The sequence below is a fragment of the Parasteatoda tepidariorum genome, chromosome 12 (assembly GCF_982258835.1).
Source record: "Parasteatoda tepidariorum strain Cologne lab strain chromosome 12, Ptep-v5.0, whole genome shotgun sequence".
Lineage (NCBI taxonomy): Eukaryota > Metazoa > Arthropoda > Arachnida > Araneae > Theridiidae > Parasteatoda > Parasteatoda tepidariorum.
The window spans coordinates 867,745-886,824 of NC_141766.1; the positions used below are offsets into that span (position 1 = coordinate 867,745).

At 28.7% G+C, this 19,080-nt stretch overlaps 1 protein-coding gene across 1 annotated transcript in view; it reads left to right on the forward strand.

Moving 5' to 3' along the window:
• The window catches only part of LOC107450429 (protein D3), a 59,438-nt gene extending 41,977 nt beyond the window's left edge, over positions 1-17,461 (forward strand). Inside the window, exons 3-4 of the mRNA XM_087156120.1 lie at positions 11,538-11,675; positions 17,101-17,461. Coding sequence (XP_087012246.1) covers positions 11,538-11,675; positions 17,101-17,315 — 353 coding nt within the window. The 3' untranslated portion in view covers positions 17,316-17,461. The remainder of the gene's footprint in view (positions 1-11,537; positions 11,676-17,100) is intronic.
• Positions 17,462-19,080: the final 1,619 nt, after the last annotated feature.

The window sequence follows — 19,080 nt, forward strand, 5'->3', positions numbered from 1 at the left end:
AGATAAAATAAAGTAAGTTACTTCAACAGAATAAAATTCCAAATAAAAAGAATATAGCTGATTTTTTTTTTTATCTTATCAATATAAATTTCTTAAAAAAAAAAGAAAAAAAAATTAGATCAGATTAAGTGCTGAATTTTGGAATGCTGGATTAGGGGTCCCATACCCTTTTCTTTTCCCCAACCCCTTTAAAATATAACTGATTGATTTCTCCTAATCAGCTCCAGTAGAAATGACACGTGGAGGAGGTGGGGTACACCCCTCTTTTAAACATTTTCTTCTCTTTCTAGTTGAGTCACATTGGGTTATTTCCATTGAAGGAGAGGGCATTCTACCCACTAAAATTCCACCCCCTAAGATTGTGAAAGTGAAACTTATTTCCTCTTCTCTCATTCCTTCAGAATTTTTTTGGGGCTTGTTTAGTTATTTATTATTCTTGTTATTGTTAGTTATTTCGTTATTATTAGCTGTTTCGTTATTATGTATTAGTTTTTCCTCAAATTGTTAACAGTAATAAATTTTAAAATCTTTTTATTTTAAAATTTTTCATATAATAAATTTTTATTTTACTTTTCTTATTACATTGTTTTACTGATTTCTGTAATCAGTTCAGCGTAGCTACTGCACATATAAATAATTTTTTTGCTGTTCTTCTGTTCTTTGGCGCGGTGCCAACTGGTAAGAACAACTTTATTTTATATCGTTTTGTTGTTTTCGTTTTTTTTTTTTTTTTTTTTGTTGAAAAAGAAATTTTTTATTATAATTTAGAAATTAAAACTTTACTTTATGAAATGCATAAAAATATTTAATTTTTTATTATACAGATACTCTAAATGGTAATTTAAAGGTCTCTTCTAAAAGGATGCTGATATGCCCGGTTTAGCGCCATTGCGGCGCTTGCGCCGGAGCGGCGCTTACAATAACTTTTTTTTTAAAAATTTCAATTTTATCGATGTGCGGCGCTTGCGACGAAGCGGCGCTTGCGACGAAAAATACGGTACTTTGAATCACCTAAACATTAGGGATCCTTTTTGAGTGGCATTTGAACCACATATCTACCACATTCGCTGCGATAATGAGTTTTTAAAAAATGGTTTTCACAATATTCTTCTTCACCAGTAAGCATATGTGACGAAACACTTTCGATTTCTCAAAATTTCTGAGGAGAATCTTCAATATTTTCAGAGGTATGTGTTAAACCGCAAAAGGAATTTAAATTGTTCTCATAAACCTTACCTGTTGCTATCAAACCAAAAGCAGAGTTTTGGAATAACAAATTAGGAGAAACTCTGGTTTTTCCTTCCTTTATAATATCATAAAAGAGCTCAGCTCCTATAATCATGTTTATATTATCTCAAAATTTGGATCAGCTAATAATGCACGATCAAAAATTAAATGCTCTCTAATTTTAATAGGAGTCGATGGAATCAAGCCTGTAATTCTAGGAACTACTAATAATTCAACCTGCGAAGAAAAAGATAATTCCTTATTACAAATCAAAGAAGTGGCCTTCCACTTAACATTCATTTTATTCTCTCCCAATCCACTAACTGAGATGTTTATTTTTTCTCGCTTCAACCCCAAATAAACCAAGTATTAGAATTTAAGTAATTCGATTGACTGCCATTGTCCAACAATGCTCTAATTGAGACATATTTATTTTTAAGCAGACTCCAAATGTTAATTAAAGCAGTAGATAGAAGAACTAATTTATTACTATTTAGACTACGAGTTGAGAATGTGTGGGAAACGCTACTGTCTTTCGATTTCTTCGAGTCAGCAATTTCACCGAATTATCTCTCTGAAGAGCGGGCGAGAATTATCTCTATGAAGTAAATCGTGATGTTTAAAGTTACGAAATTTACAACAAACTTTCAAAAAACAATTAGAAAGTTTATGATTACTACCAAAACAATTAATGCAAAGCCTTAATTTTTTAACTTCTTCAAACCTTTTTAAAGGGGAAAGATCCAAAAATAATGGACAATTATGCAGTTCATGCGGTTTTTTACAAAACAAACATTTCAAACTAGATTTTAGAATAAAAGATTTACTTTTATTTACGGGATGGAGTTTCGATTTATTTGGCTGCACACCTTGTAAATTCTCTAATAACTAAGCTCTTTTATGAAAAAGTCCAAAAACTTATCCCATTCGGGCAAATCAGAAGTTGTTAGAGACATTTCGAATTCCTTACGTGTATTTTTATCTACTTTTTGTAGAATAATATTCATTAGCAGTTGATAACATAATTCGTTACTTTCTAATTTCAAAAGTTTTAAACCTCTTAAATTACGGTTTAACAAATCAATAAGATTTCTTATGTCTTTAAAAGAATCTTACGATGACTTTTCTAAGTTCAAAATATTAGAAATATAACTATTTACCACAATACGCTTATTCTCATATCTATCAGTTAAAACTTTCATCAAAGATTCAAATGAATCTTCACTAGTTTCTATAAGTTTAGCATCGCCCTTAAGCGATGATCTCAAATAAATCAACTTTTGTTAATCAGACAGTGAAGAATTATTAGATATCAGACTATCAAATTGTTGTTTAAAGCTTGACCAATGCTCAACTTGTCCATTAAATGTAGGCAAATTAATATCTGGTAACTTCAAATTCATTTTAGTTGAAATGGAATCATTACCTCTTAACTTCATTGTGTTGAAACTTAAGTATAAAGGTTTGCAAGCTTACCTTTATATGTTCTGTAGATTCTTTTAAATTGTCCACTTTAGCTTCAAAATTGGGCAAATCTTTTTCATCGAACGTGGCATAGTAATCCAATTTTAATTTCTCTAGTTTATCACAAGTATCCAAAATGCTTTCTAATTTGCATTGAAGCAATGATAGTTCAGCTTTCTCACGAACAAATGTCTCTAATTTGGTTATTCGACCTTTCAAGTAACCCTTTCTGCGACTGAGCACAGTCTTTTCAGATTTCTTGTCTTCTTCACCACCACTGCTCATTATGAAGAAAACGAAATAAAACTATGCATTCCACAACAAGCCGAAAGTTCGAAACTACGACGTCTCCGGTTTTACTAGGATCACTTTATTATGTACACAATGCGCTGGTTCACTGAATAGTAGAAGTTTAGCAAACAATACTTTATTTAACAATTGTAAATAATCAAACAAAAATCAAGAATTTTTTTGGGCTTTCTGCGACATACCTAATATTAATATCCTTCTGCAAGATACTTCTAAAAATAAAAATTATACATGTTACTAAATTAAAGTAACAAAAAACTTTAAATAATGAAATAATTGCTTATTAAATATGCAATATTCTTTTTATTCTAATATTGTGGGCTATATTCTCGCATTTTTTGGGGTAAAACACACTAATTATTTCCTTTTTCGCATTTTGTAAATCATCTCATTAAAAAAAAATAATTTAAAATCGTGAAATCCGTAGTAGGTAAATCGAACTCTTCACAAAAGGGCAGGGTTGGGTTTTTGATGTCAAAAAGTGGTTTTTGACATGACAAGGGTATAATACTGGTTTAAACTGTCAAAAACCCGTCAAAATGTCAAAAATTGAAGTTTGCCAAGAAAATATATGAACTTCAAAACTACCAACAGTTGCCATGCATTATATTGAAATTTAATTATACTATAGGTAATCAGCAGGTTTTAAAATATTTTTAAATTAAAATTAAGGTAAAATTACAGATTTAAAATCTCAGAATATATATATATACATATTCAAATGCAAGTGCACAAAAATTTTGCACAAAAATTTTTTAAATATTTATATTTTGAAATTTTTTTTTTTGATATTTAAGAAAATTAAAAGTTTATTTCTATGCATTTTTGACATATAAGGAACATATAACTAATACTTATAAGGAACTTACAAGTTATGTTGTATAAATACCAACTTGATACAAGTGTATAAAAAAAAAATTTTAATGTTATACCGAATATCTTTATTATCCAGTATGTTAATTTGAATTTAAAAGTGGTTATATTTATGTATAATGATAAATATAATTCATATTGTTTATTATAATTATTACAATTATCATTTTAAAACAATTTTTATCTCTTAATTTTTTTTCTCCTTGTATTAAGAATACAAATAATGTATATCTTGAAAGCAAGAAGTAATTATTCAGCAGCTGAATATTTAGATATTCAACAAAACTATATAGTATTCAGCAAAATGAAATTCACAAGTATTTGGATAAACTAAATTTTCAGCATAGTAAATGAATAGGCTGAATACACTGTAAATCGACACTAACTACTCTGTGTATTTAACAGAAAGCACTTAAATTTGTATTGTCTTATGTTAACTATGAATTTTAAAAAATTGAAGATTTAAAATTCAGAATTACTGATTTTTCTGAAAAACTAACAACCAATCACAAAAGTCAAACTAAACAGAAGAACATTACAGTCACTGATCTATGAAATATTTAAACAAATTATAATGGAAATTTATTAATTATCCTAATTAAATAAGTAATTTTAAAAATTAGAACATGCATCAGACTACATAATCAAAATGAAAATGATGGAAGTAGAAATTTAATTCAAAATTCAATAGTCTAGTTCATTTGCTCCTATATTACACATTGCTCCTATATGCACATTGGTTACTATTCAAAATATAAGTGTTTCTTCCAAATTTTAAATTTATTTTTTCTAGAACATATTTAGAAACACTATCCTTTCTAAAAAATATATAAATTTTATGTATTAATTAAATGTCACATATGAATATAGGTTTTTGACAGTGAGGTTTTTGATATGACGGTTTATACCATGGTTTAAACCGTCAAAAACTGTCACATGTCAAAAACCTGCCAACCCTGCAAAAGGGTTACTAATTGTGCGTTTTCATTTCGAGATTCAGTTTTTGTATTAAATAATATTAAATTTAAAATATCGGATTTTAAAACTATGTGGAAATCAATAGTAATAACCGCATTAAAAAGTTACAACGAAAGTTTCTGCACAAAAGCAAACCAAATTCTTTACTTCATTAATCTTTGTTTTTCAGTGTTCTCAAATGAGAATGGAAAAAGCATTTTTTCCGACTCAGATGGGCGAGAAAGGTATCTTTTGAATATAAATCTGAAGAAAAGATAAAATCTTTCGAAAATTTTTGCAGAAAAAAAAAACTTTTAACTTCCCAAACGAAAAGTCTTTCTGCAAGATCACGGTAATGTTCTGCTACTATGTCGCCGTGTCGCCACGATTCTGCCACGGAGTGACCCAATGTATAGAAGCTTATTATAACTTACACATATAGAAAATGTTTAGGAAGTTAAAAGTAGAGCGCTTGAACTCTTGGCTTCTTCATATGCAATGCAAGATAAGTGTTTCTTCTACAAGTACTCAAATGCAATAAAAAAGGCCTTGCAAAGTTCTCTAACTCAGATGAGGAAGGAGACTTGAGTGCTGGGAAATATACTCCACCAGCAAAAGCTGAGACTAAGCTGAACAGGTACTTAAATGTATCAAAGATAAGTATTTCGAATTGAACATTAATGTCGTGGAAAAGACGGCTCTTCCTTTCCGAAACTACAGTTAATTACGAGGCAATTCCTTGCAATACCAGGTACAAGTGTTGCAGGCAATGTCATTGCTAAAGATCGTACTTCTTCGTTGCCAGACAAAGCTGAGATGCAGATCTTTTTAAGTAAAAATTCTAAAATACGTTTAAAATGTATTGCAAAATTAAGAGAAATAAAGTAATGCTTACAATATATGTGAATATAATTTTTCTGTTTTAAAATAATGATGCTTCATAATTAGTTGATTCTGTGATATACTTATCTTATGAGCTACCGATGTAAACATTGGGTATATATTTTTAAATTATGTTCTTTAAACACATTAAACTTTTATTTGCAAAAAAGTCTTGCATTTATAATATACAAAACAGTTAAATTACCATAGTATGTCGTAAGATTGTGATATGAAGCAGAATATACCACAATGTCGAAATTCTCATACCGCCCAGCCCTACTAACAGCTATAAAAATTTTAAAAATAAAAAAAAACTAAGTTGAAAGAAAAGATATAGTAAATAATTATCTGATTAATTTTTTAAACAAAATTAAATGCAAAAAAAAATTTTCAGAAAAAAAAAAATAATCCATTACGCATTAAAAAAAATGATGTTTAACAGAAATGCCTTTAAAAATGCAGCGCTATCATTAAAACAAAGACTGTAAAGCAAATAGAAAAAATTTAAAAAAATTCTCGATTTTTGAAAGAAAATTACAAAGCTAAACATTTCAGTTTACCAATTACCGTAATTTAAAGAAAAAAGTGAAGATTAAAGTCTAATAGAGACCTTCTAAATTGTCATGTCAATAAAAACATAGGTTTTTTAAAAAAGAAAAAGCTGTATAGAAACCAAAAAGAAAAGAAATTTCCTAATTTTTAAGCGATAGATTTAAAGGTAAAAACTTCAACTTTTTCACAATGCCATATTTTTTGAAAAAAGTGAGCTTAAAGAGGTTCATTAGAAATGCTCTTTAAAAATGCTGTCATAATAAAAACACTTTGAAAAAAGTTTTAAAAAAAAATCAAAAGAAAAACAGGAAAAGAAATTGTTCTTAGTTTTAAAAAATAACTTTAATCTTGAGAATCAGGGTATTCTATAGTTATCTGTTTTACCGTAATAGAAAAAAGTGACAATAAAAAAAAATAAAGTCTATTAGAAATGTTGCATTAAAAGGCTTTGCATTAGTTAAAAAATTAGTATTGAAACTCTCATGGTTCAGTATAAAGTTTCAATTCGTTTTCCATATGTCTTTCAGGACATAAATTAATAAGTTTTAGAGCTTAACAAATATGTGTGAAAACTATTTTTAATAACGTGTAGTAAAAAATATGATTTTAGATTATTCTTTACAAAATCTATTAAAATTTCCCACAAAAAGTTTTGTTGAGAGATAATTTTCCAAATAATACTTTCCCGAATATGCGGCCAAATAATGGAGAAATATTTGTTACATCCCCAATTACCACCTGTGTAGTGTTGGTGGAAATTTTTTTTTTACATGAAATAATTTTTCTTTCTTTAAATTTTATAATTGTTACTTTTGTACACGAAAAGGAATTCTATTTATCTCCTATGTACAAAGCACATCCCCCTCCCCTAAAAAAACTACACATTAAAAAGAAAAATTTCAGATAATTTCTTACAGCAATCATGTCTATTAAACAGAAATTCTACCATGTAATATTTATGGGTGCACAACCTTTGTGAGTGAAAGGCCACATGCGCAGCAGATTGACCAACGAAGGGCCGCATACCAAAGTATTTACACAGACATGTTCAAGGCACTAAATTCTTTTGATCAGCTAATCTTGTAATATGTTTGCATAAAAGTAAATACTTTTAAATGCTGAAAATTAGAAACTGCCTAACTGATTCTTCTAAAATAAAACAGTATCCGAAAATCTGTAAGAAAAAAAATTCAGATAAACTGTAAAAATTCATGTTTTTTTTAATGACATTACATCAAAAGTCCATTTAAACATAAATTTTAAAATTAAAAAATTTGTTCTCAGAATTGAATTTAAAAAAATAAATATTCTAGTTATTAAAATAAATTTAATAATTTAATTGATTTAAAGAAAGTTTATAGGGTTAAATATGATTAAAATTAAAACAAAACCCTGTCAGATTTAACAAGGAATATACTTCAACTTTAAAACATTTATTTTAAATAAATTATGAGAGGCAGGGGCTGAGAGAGGAAAGAAAAAGAAATTTCAAAGGTCCCACACCTGTGCCAACTTGTGGTAGGTTAAAAAAGTTGATACAAACTTATTATTTTTGTGCTAAAACACAAATGCTACTTCTGTATGAAATTTGAAAAAATAAGCTCTGATTTTCAAATCATGAGAATTTTTCTTTTTGGTGCACGTGATATAAGGATGCCAAGTTCGACATGCTTACAATCTAGCATGCGACTTTTCCTCTAATTTGAGGAATTCCACGAATCTCAAGAATGTATCTTTAACCTTGATAGCACAGGACTCAAATAAAATTAAGTAACGGCCTTGGCTAAAACAGAAGCAAAATTGATAATCCAAAAAGTTATTTCGAACTCTTAAGGAATGTTTATTCTTCAACTTGTGTGTTGTTTTTTTTATAAAAAAAAAACTTATCACTTAATTTAGATTGACTAAGAGTGATTATTTTGTTAAGAAATTCAGATTATTGCTGAAACAATTATTTAATTAATATTATTATAATATATTTGTCCTCTTTTATTTATCCGTAGTGAAATCGAATAAATATTTAAAATGATGTTAAGATGCGGAAATTTCACATTTAAGTAATCACTGTTTTCCACAAGCTAAATCTGTGTGGAGTTTAAATAATAGTTTTGAGTGATTTAATCATGGTTTTTAAAATTCAGATACTGTTATGGCATACGAAATTCCACTTGAATTACCACATTTTGATGTGCTGGATTGTGAATAGTATTATAATAAATCGATGGGACATTTCTTTCGCTTTATTGGCATTTGTTGCTGCTTATTTTCTAAGATATTTTAAAATCTCTTTATTTTTCATACACTATTATTACAAAATGCAGAATTCAAGTTGCGCATATAATTAGTTATCTTTTGACTTGATGTGACGACACCTTTTTCTTGGTTGACTTTTCGCAATTCTGATTTCTAGGTGGATTTTAAACTCCCAATATTTTTTATACAATTCCATTAGGGCATGTGATATTTGAATCACTTTTTGATGCACTTGATTTTAAAATGTTTTTTTTTGTTGTTAAAATCCTGATATAACTGGAGTATTTATTGTTTTACACAATGATTCAATTATTTTTTGATTGATTTCATAGAATTTGTTCATTTCAAAAATTATTTTATCTTTTAATTTAATTATTTATCTGTAAAACATAAAAAATTAGAGATAACTTTCAGGACTTGACTAATAACTAATTTTTTGAAAAGTTATCTAGAGTAAACCTTATAAAGGGGGAAAATAGTAAATATTTCTTTCTTTGATGTTTCAATTTCTATAAATATACTTAAAAATTATTAACTACTTTAAGTCTTCTCTATTTTAGAACTTTTTCAAGTAAAATTCAATTCTTTTTTCTTTTCTTTTTAAGTTTTAAGACTCAGTTTCTTCACGTATATATTGTAAAACTAAACATATTCATATAGTTCATGTTATGTGTCCAACTTGCATAGATTATGCTTATAGATTTTTTTATTGCATAGATTAGATAAATGTTAAGAGTTTTGTGTCTACATTTTACTCAGAAGGTTAGATATTTACCACACATGCAATTTCTTTTGCATAATTTATTTTTTTAACTAGCTTTATTTACTTCTTAATGTATAAAATGTGAAAATAGAATTATTATACAGTTCAAGCAATCACTACTGTTTGTCTACGCTAGGTACTCTAACAGACATTCGTCCGGAGGTGTGGCGGTGACTATGGTAACGAGTTATGATTATTTCAAGTAGGGGTGCGGGTCCCTCTTTAAGACTGGTTTCGGCGAGAGAAAATGAGACCTCTTTCTTCGGTCTATTATGTTAGCTCTAAAGTGAAGAGAAATAAGTATTTGCTTCTGAAACATCGTTTAGATCGTTCGATTTTCTCTTTTTTAAAAGAGTCAAAATTTTAATAGCGATTGCACCCAAAATTTGATATCATAATTTTTACATTTTTTGTTGTTTTTTAAAAAGTATATATTATACAAAACAATAGCCCAAAACGATTTTCTTTATTTAATTTATTTTACAAGATATTAACAATTAAATTTTAAAGCTCTTCTTAATTAAGAAATAAATATCTAAGGATAGAATAAATGGATTTTTAAAAAATGTATCTCATTTTGCGCGGAAATAATTGAAGTTTTTGATAAAATAATTATAATAAAACAAATGTTTACAAAATGTAATTTTTATTGCAAAATTAAGTTGTAAAATGAGAAACAAAAATGTTGTTAATGTCGTACAAAGTTCAAACAAACCCCATTTTAAAGTAAATTTTATTCTGAACAAAATGGCTTTTCAAAATAAATGGATCCATAAGCAAATTCCATAAAAAGTTATAGCTTTTTTCGCAAAACGCTGCACCGTGGCGCACTCTGCCACTCCACTCCGCTGATCTCTCAATCACGCTGTATCAGTTGATTTGGAGGGAATTTAAATACCTCAACTAAAGTTTCACAAAATAGCAAACATTGTATTAAATAATAAATTTATAATTTTAGGTGAATAATATTATGAATAATTAGTTATTTTTAATGTATTTACATAATTTTTTGAGTTCAAACTTGGAACTAGAAGAATATATTTTATTTATAACTATTTTATCAAAAATTTCAATTACTTCTGCGTAGAATGAGATAAAATTTTTTAAACCATTGATTCTATCCTTAGATATTTTTTAATTAAAAAGAGCTTTAAAATTTAGTTGTTAACATCTTGTAAAATAAATTAAATTTAAAAAAAAATCGTTTTGGGCTATTGTTTTGTATAATATATACTTTTCAAAAAATGTAAAAATTATGATATCAAATTTTGGGTGTAATCGCTATTAAAATGTTGATTCAATGACAAATTAAAATTGTTATTTCTATGTAATGATTGATAAATAGGATGTGTATGGAAATTGTATAAAATTGTTTAAAGCAAGCTCAATGTTTTATTAATAAATAACTCATCTATAAATTTATCATACATAGCAAATTGGTTATTAAGAAGAAAAAAAATAAAAATTTGCTAATAAAAAACTGTTGGAATTATTTTTTTTAATAAATAGTGAGAAAAACTATACAGGTTACATTAAAATACGAGTAAGAAAACGTAATTTAAGCAACAAAAAAAAACTTTCAGATGGTTTGATGGGTGTTGATAAAAATCATCGTTGATAGTTTTAGATTTCATCCTATTTGCGGTAACTTGCTTTCAGTTTAAAAAAAAGTAAAAAATAAATAATAAAAATGAAGCTATTTAATATTTTTTCGCACAGATAACGTGAACTATTTCTATTTTCAGCAAAAGTTTTATCTCCTTTTAAAATCAGAGTTAATAAGTTTAAGCACTTCACTTTTTCCAGAAAACTCAATAAAAGAAATTAACTGCTTTAAAAAATGTGCAAGTTTAGAAATTAAACCATCTAATAATCAATGAACATTCATAATAAATAAAATTAAACTTTTTTTCTTCTTTTTTTTTCCATTTGTATATAAAAAATAGCAAACGATTGAGTAAAGAGAATCTTTTTAAGTAAGAAAGAAATTAAATATCCATGCGAATCTTTAAAAAAGTTATTGAATCAGATTAAATAAGTCTCCTACTGGTGGCTGAGGCAGCCAATCTGGTATACTTCCCATACAAGCTATCATCAAAGCTACCCTCCCTAAAATGCCCTCTTGTTTCCACAGCACCAGAATGTCGCAGACTTTGTGTCGGTCAGAGTACCTATCGTAGACAAACAGTAGTTTTCCTTGCATGATTTAGATATGATGCATTTAATTGTTATGAATTAGAATAAAATTTTATTTTAGATCCTGATGCTCCAAGTCGTGCGACTCCTAAGTATAGGGAATGGCATCATTGGTTGGTTGTAAACATTCCTGGTACAGAAGTTGAGCGTGGAGATGTACTTTCAGAGTATGTTGGCTCTGGACCTCCTAGTGGAACTGGTTTGTATTCATGCTACAACAAATACCTTGTCTCCACCTTTAACTATTACTATCATGAAAATTCTTCTTGGCACCAAAATCTCACTCTCATTGTTACTGTGGTAGTAATTTCAATTAGTAGTATAGGGTTAGTTTAAGAAGCAAGGTGATACAGGAAAAGTCATGTGATTTTTTTTTATTTTATTATTATTATTATTTTTTTCCAGTTTTTCCTTCCTATTCTGGTTCACATTTGACAATTTTTGTTTCTATATCCATTTTGAATAACACTTGACTTAATAGGCTCTTTTTATAGATTTAGTTAGAATTTTTTTAGGTAGAACTTCACGCTCATGCCCAATATTCATCATTTGAGTATTTTTTTACAAGTGATTCATGGAACTATTTAACAATTTTTGTTTTTTAAAAAAAATACTCAAAAGATGAATATTGTGTGTGATTTCTTTTTATATTTGGTACTTGTAAGTTTTTGAAGTATAAGTTTTGTTTTGATACTGCATAAACATTATTTTAGTGATATTGCTTTTCCCTTTAGTTAGGTGCTTGATCTAAAGAATAGATGTAAAATGTGCAGTTGCTTAAAAACTTAAAGTTAAATGTAAAAGGCAGCAATGTCAATGTATTCTGATGTTCTTACTCTGTCAATATACGAAAAGGAAAAATGTTTTATTCGTTTATTTGAAAATTAGTTTGGTTTTATTCTGTCTTCCTCCCCCCATAACCCAAATGGAAACTTACGTGTTCCAGGGACAGCATCTCCTTTTTTTCCATGCCCCACCTATGATTTTTGGCGTGCTTAGCGGTGGGCAGCCACTAGGTGTGCCAGAATTTAGTTTGAAAATTCATAGTTATATTGCAAGTTTTTCTTTTTCCCCCTCGCTTGCCACATTGAGGAAATTTCTTCGAATCTTTATAAACGACGTTCCTAGTAAGACTGAATGATGTTTAGATTTTGGCAACACAATGTATCATCACTCTAAAATAACTATCTTTCCATAGATTGCAATGTTTCGTTACATTAATGTTTTACATTCGGTATTGCATAATTTTCGTACTTTTTGATTGATTGATTTAAGCAATTATATTTTTGTAACTAACTCAATCCTCAGTTACTTATCAAAAGTTATCCTGACATAAGTTGTGTTATTTTGAATTAGTTTTTTTTGTTGCTTTTGCTGGTTTCTTTTTGCATTTCCTGAGGGTTCCACACTTAAGAGTTTTTTACATTCTTTAGAAACGTGAATGTCTCCAGTTTTTGCATTATCCAAATGGCGGCAGTAATTGCATCCGAATTTACCTTTAACACCTATATAATTTAACAGCTATATATCTATATATTCCCTTATATTTTTCGATGAAATATTTAAATTACTAGTGTCCCAAGGAAATGTTAGTATTGTTTTCCTGATTGGTACTTAGTGTTTCTTCTGTTTTCTTGTAATGTTCTTTTTCTTGTTTGGTTGTTTCTGCAATCAATTTAGAATTTGTTTTATATTTTTTAGAAAAATAATCCACTAAATTTGTGTTTTCGTTTTTAATTAAGTAAAAATTAATTACTACAATGATTGATTTGCATTAAATGTTCCAAAATAGTAAAAATCCACAATACACTTTTCCTGCAAAATATGAATTGAACTCCTGCCAAAATTTATTGTTTTGAATCAGTTGTGAGGAAATTTTAAAAACTGGTGCATGAAATTTGAGAAATTCTAAGAAAGGGTACATGCATGCCGGTTGATTACCATCACTGGCACTTCAATATCTAAGCTATGTTTCTTTTTACCTTTGATGTGTTTATTTTTAAAAAAATTTTTCCCTCCTTCAGATGGTTGTGCATGTGCTTATTTTGTGATATTTTGATAAATTACAATAAGATCATACATTTTTAAATATTAATTCAGGTCTAAAGTTTTGATTAAAAAAATAATGAACAATTTGGGTAGAAAAAAACAGGGGTCAAAATCTTCCTATAAATCCAATATTTTCTGTATAATTTTTCTACACAGTGAAATCATCGCCCTATTGCGTTCTTTGGATAGTTAGAGATATCAAATTCCCTGGTTATTTAGCTGGGTAAACTCCCAAAATTCAACAGTTTTTTTTTTTTTTTTGAGTTTACAACATTAGGTTTTGCTTACAACTCGGGAGTTAATTTATTAAATTGAACATGTAAGTGATTGAAATCATAGTTTTGTTTCCTTTATTTGTGAGTGCTTCTGGTTCTGGCTTCCCCCTTAAATTCACATTTCTATTCACCATCCCCAACAAGTGCAAAAATTTATTCGGCTTTTAAGTAATTCATTTTAAGAAGTTTATCTTGCGTTTCAATATTACATAATTCTTTCTCTGATCCAATCTCAGATTTGTTAAATATTATGAGTGTAGGGACCATATAATAATTAACTTTTGACAATGTGTAGCTTCAATACTCATTGTATTTACATTTCAAAATTATTGAAATTTTTTAAATAATTTTATTAAAGAAATACTGAACCAAGTAACAACTTTTAAAGGGATTATTCACTAATTTGCATTAATACTATGAATTTAAAGTTTTCTTAGTTGCTTAATGTTTTGTTAAATAAGCTTTTATAAATAACTTGCATTTAATTCTTAAAAAACACTAACTTTTTTAAATGATAGAACTAATTGAAATAATTTTTTATATATTTAAAATTGTGAATAAATTGTTTTTATGGTGGTTAATATAATCAAGAAAAAGAGTTCTTTATCAGAAACTGGAAGGTGGCTACTAAAATACTGTAACACTTTCTATAAGCTCAGAAGATTTTTGTTTAAAGCAAAATATTTAGAATCCGCTTAAAGATGAAATCCAAAATGTTCTACTAATAAAATGGCTGCAGAAAAAAACTTATATTAAATGAAGACTTGGGTTTTCACCCTTATCGCAAAAGAAAAGTTCAAGGTTTTTCAACTGCTCAAAAATTAAAAGGGTAACAAAGATGTAAAAAATTGCATGACTGGCACTGTCGAAAAAGTGATGAAAGAATAATATTTTCCGGTAAGAAAATATTTTGCACAGAACGAAGTTATAATGCTAAAAGTAATGTTGTATATTCAGCAACGAAAGTATTCTAACTGTACAACGCTTTCAAAAAGAGAATTCTATAGTAGTTTGGCCTGCTGTGTCAAATAACAAAAACATTTCCTTTAAAATTCATTAAGGAAGGAATAAAATTCTATGCTAAATATTACAAATAGAAAATATTGGCTACACATTTATTGCCACATGCTGAAAGATTTTATCCAAAAATATTGACTGGATATTTCATCAATATTCTGCACCATTGCACTGAACCAAAACAACACAGGCGGGGCCCCATGTCAATTGCCCGAAGTTTATCAAGCAAGAAGATTGGCGCCCTTCTTCACCGGATTTAAATCCTTTAGACTATTGTGTTTGGGAGATTCTAGAGTTTAAAGTTAATGCTAAGCAGCACAGAAGTTTGGACTCTCTCAAAGCTTCTTTATTGCATGAATGTGACAAATTTCTTCTTAAAATGATTTGTGCCATCGGGCAATGTCGTCAGAGATTATCTTTAGTAATCGATAAAGAGGGTAGTCGATTGGAATAAAATCTTTTTAAGATAAACTTCCATTTGTAGTGTTTTACGTATAGTATTTATCATTTTCTATATTGTATCAGTACAATAAAATTATTCAATATTTTTTAGCCACCACCCTGTATTTAATTCATCATGATCATGTAAAGTTTGAAAATTATTTTGCATTTTGTTGCTTTGTATATGCATTAACTTTTAACGAATGGAGGAAGAAAAAAAATTTATTACTGCGCATATCCTAATATTTTTTTTTAATGTGCTTATTTTTTTAAATTTATTTATTTTTTTGAAAATTTGGCTATGCATCCTGAAGCCTAATTTTTAGCATTTTCTTTTTCAGTGAAATGAGAGGATAAGTTATATGATTTTGTCACCTTTTAGCTACATTTTAAAATTTTCTAGCTTGAAATAATCATAAATTAACATAAAAAGATGATTGCAGTGCACATGCATTGCTCGATCTCCATACCGTGCAGTCTGAAACAGAAGAGACCAAAATTTAACAATTATGTATGAGCTTGGTTATGGTTAGAACCAAAAATTGTAGAAAAATGTCTTTCAAAAAATTGTGGCCATTTAAATAATAGGCTAACAAAAGCGATTTCTTGGCATTTAAACCTGCATAATAAAATCCGATTTTTAGAAAATATTACTTTCTTTGCTTTTTTACCAATTCTTTACAAATTTCCAAAGCGACATGACATCAAAATCAATCTAGTAGTTTTCGAAGTAGTAATCAAACGGTCAACCATAAATACATGGTTTATGGGAAATCATATATTAAATGTTAAAACGTTTTTCTTCGGTCTTTTGAGACCTACCAACATTGGGTGACTCCTGCCTCAATTTCATGCATTCTGTTGGCGTGCATTGCTTCATACTGGGCAGCAAATCTTTGCAGATGGTACTCCAGCAGCGCCTCAAGCTTTCTAGGCAATCTGTGTTGCACCTTCTGCAGAACCCGAATACTGTGTAGTCAATTCAAATAAGCATGAGTTCTAAGGGTTATTAGACATATGCTAGCTTGAATGTTTCAATCATTTTGCATGTGAAGTGCATGCATAACTATGAAATAGTGCTAGATAGAATTGGCATTCATGAAGTTTATTTACCTTAATTTTTGAAATAAATGAACATTTCATAAATAGAATTTTAACTTAAATATAAACAGTTCGGGTACATATATTTGTAGTTTTTCTTATTATAATTTAACTGTATTGACGAAACTTATCTCTAAAAGCTCATGAGGTGTTTCATATTACACCATTACAAGATGTATTTTAATTTGAAATCGCAAGATATTTTAATTTAAGGAAATTTAATTAAAAGCTAATGCATTAACTCGAAATAATTTAGCTATGCAGGTAAATGCTGAAATGTTTTCATAAAGCATTGATATATACAAAAACATCCTAAAGTAAGACCATTTGTGAATATTTGTCTTAATAATAAATGTTAAAAAGCAAAAGAAACATGGTAAAAGTGTTTAAAGTTTCTTCTACTGGCTGCGAAGCAAACATCACATCTATTACTTCTGCGAAATGGCGATTCCGTACTAGAACAAGCAAGACTTTCGCGCACCGCCAGATACCCGGCATTGCTATAAGATTTCCAGTGGGCAGAATGCGTGCACCCCTCTTAAAAGTTTAACTGAGATGTCCAGTATATATGTATTTTTAAATTTTAGTCTGGAAATTTTAGTGTAGTGGCCAGAAAGTGGCCATTTTGAACAGTTTAAATCAATTTAAAAAAATAGTTAAGTTATTGATTTTAACAATTTGACTTCAGTAGTTGATATTAGGGTATGTAACTTCATAAAGTTTTTTATCGATTCTTTTTAGGTTTGCATCGATATGTATATTTGATTTATAAGCAACCAGGTAAGTTAAATTGTGATGAAAGACGTTTGACTAATAGAAGTGGTGACCATCGTGGTTGTTTCAAGATCAAGAATTTTGCTAAGAAATACAACTTAGGTGACCCAGTTGCTGGAAATTTTTACCAAGCTCAATGGGATGATTATGTTCCTAAATTATATGAGCAGCTTGCTGGTTAAAAAGAATTATGAACTATGAGTGAAGAAAAGAGCCTTATATTGTTATACCCTGTGTTGTATTCAATTATATTAACTGGTGCATTTCTTGTATCAATGAATATCTGGCTGTGAATTATGTGTCCAATAAATTTCTTACAATATGCTAATGCTTTGAATTTCCTTTTATTTTAATTTCTTTAAAAAAAAGAAAATATGAAGAAAAATGCATTTTTATTATTTCAACTAAAAAAAAATGCTGTTAAAATAATTTTTAATTACAGGATTTTTTTTTTTTCGAAATCAATTATGATTTTAAAGATTAAGCAGACGTGCCAACTCTCCCGCATTTTGCGGGAGTCTCCCGAATTTTGAGTTATTCTCCCGCCCTCCGGAATTGATTTGAAAAACTCCCGAATTTTACTGCGATCGACGGCCAAATTCAAAATTACCTAATTTTTCCGCGAGTGCGAAAGTAAGTTTTTCTTTCAGCTTGAATTCCATCCCCTCTTATCAAACTACCATCTGCCTGAAGCGTAGCTGAACATGCTTTATTTTCCCCCCTCTTCAACGTTACCTCTTAACACTCCTTAACATCCCTTAACTAGAGAGCCTAGAGTAAAAGAGAGTGGACAAGGGAGAAACGATTCCTGATTGGTGGACAGAAAAACTTTACCGCCGGAGGCGAGAGTGGAAAATTCGCCATTGGAATTACATGGACTGAAAATTATCTGACTCAAAAAAATTATGTTCTGTATTAATAAATGCATGTAATAAGTTCATTACTTACTTTTTTTCAATAAGAAACTTCACAGTTACAGTAAATGTTAAAATTATGGCTGAAAATTTGGATAGTTGTTAGTTATTAGAATTTATCCTTATTATCACTTACTTGCGTGCATATAAAGTTATGTTTATCTCATTGTAAAGAGAACAAGGTGATGAAATAACTAATGGTTAGATAAGAATAAATGTATTTACTTTTAATGCACATAATTTCTATCTAAATTACTTATAAATTTTTTAAGATTTGAGCATCTTTTTATCAAAACTTCAGAAGTGCAGAGTTTGGCGATATTACTTTGACATGTTGGCGCGTTACAATGTTCGCGTTACAATGTTACAATGCGCGTTACAAAGTAGCATTTGTTTACTTTTCGTTACCAACTGTATAAAATGCTAGTTTGTTTTAAATTTCAACTAATTATGGAAATTTTTGTTTACAATTTGTTGAAATAAACAATACCTTTTCAGGTGAATATGCGATAATTTTTTCCTGAAAAAGTACTAAATAATAATAAATTATATAATTTGTATTATTAATTATTATTTCTGAAATAAATGGCATAATCATTATTAATTTTTATATTTTATTTAAGGCATTTATTAAAAGCTGAAGTCTTTTCATTAGTCTTTTTTTTTTTCATTGACGTTAATTTTTTAACAATTTCAGATGCTAGACAATGTTTCTTAAAAAATCTGTAATATCATGTGCTTTCCAATCTTAAAGTTTATATTATTGATACTTTAGTATATACTCTTAGAATAACAGAACCTTCAGAATAACACCAAATGAGCGAGTGGCGCCAATTTCGGTGTATCATCTGGCAACCCCCTTGGACAAAAATCTGACGGCAGCGCATGCGCTCTTGGATATTGTCATCACTCTTTTCAATACAGGCACTCTACCCTTAACCTCCCTTAACATCCTCTTGAAGATTTTGAACTAATCTTCCTCTTCTTTCGTGTGGAGTTGAATGCAATGACGTCACATGTCGTTATCGAGTGT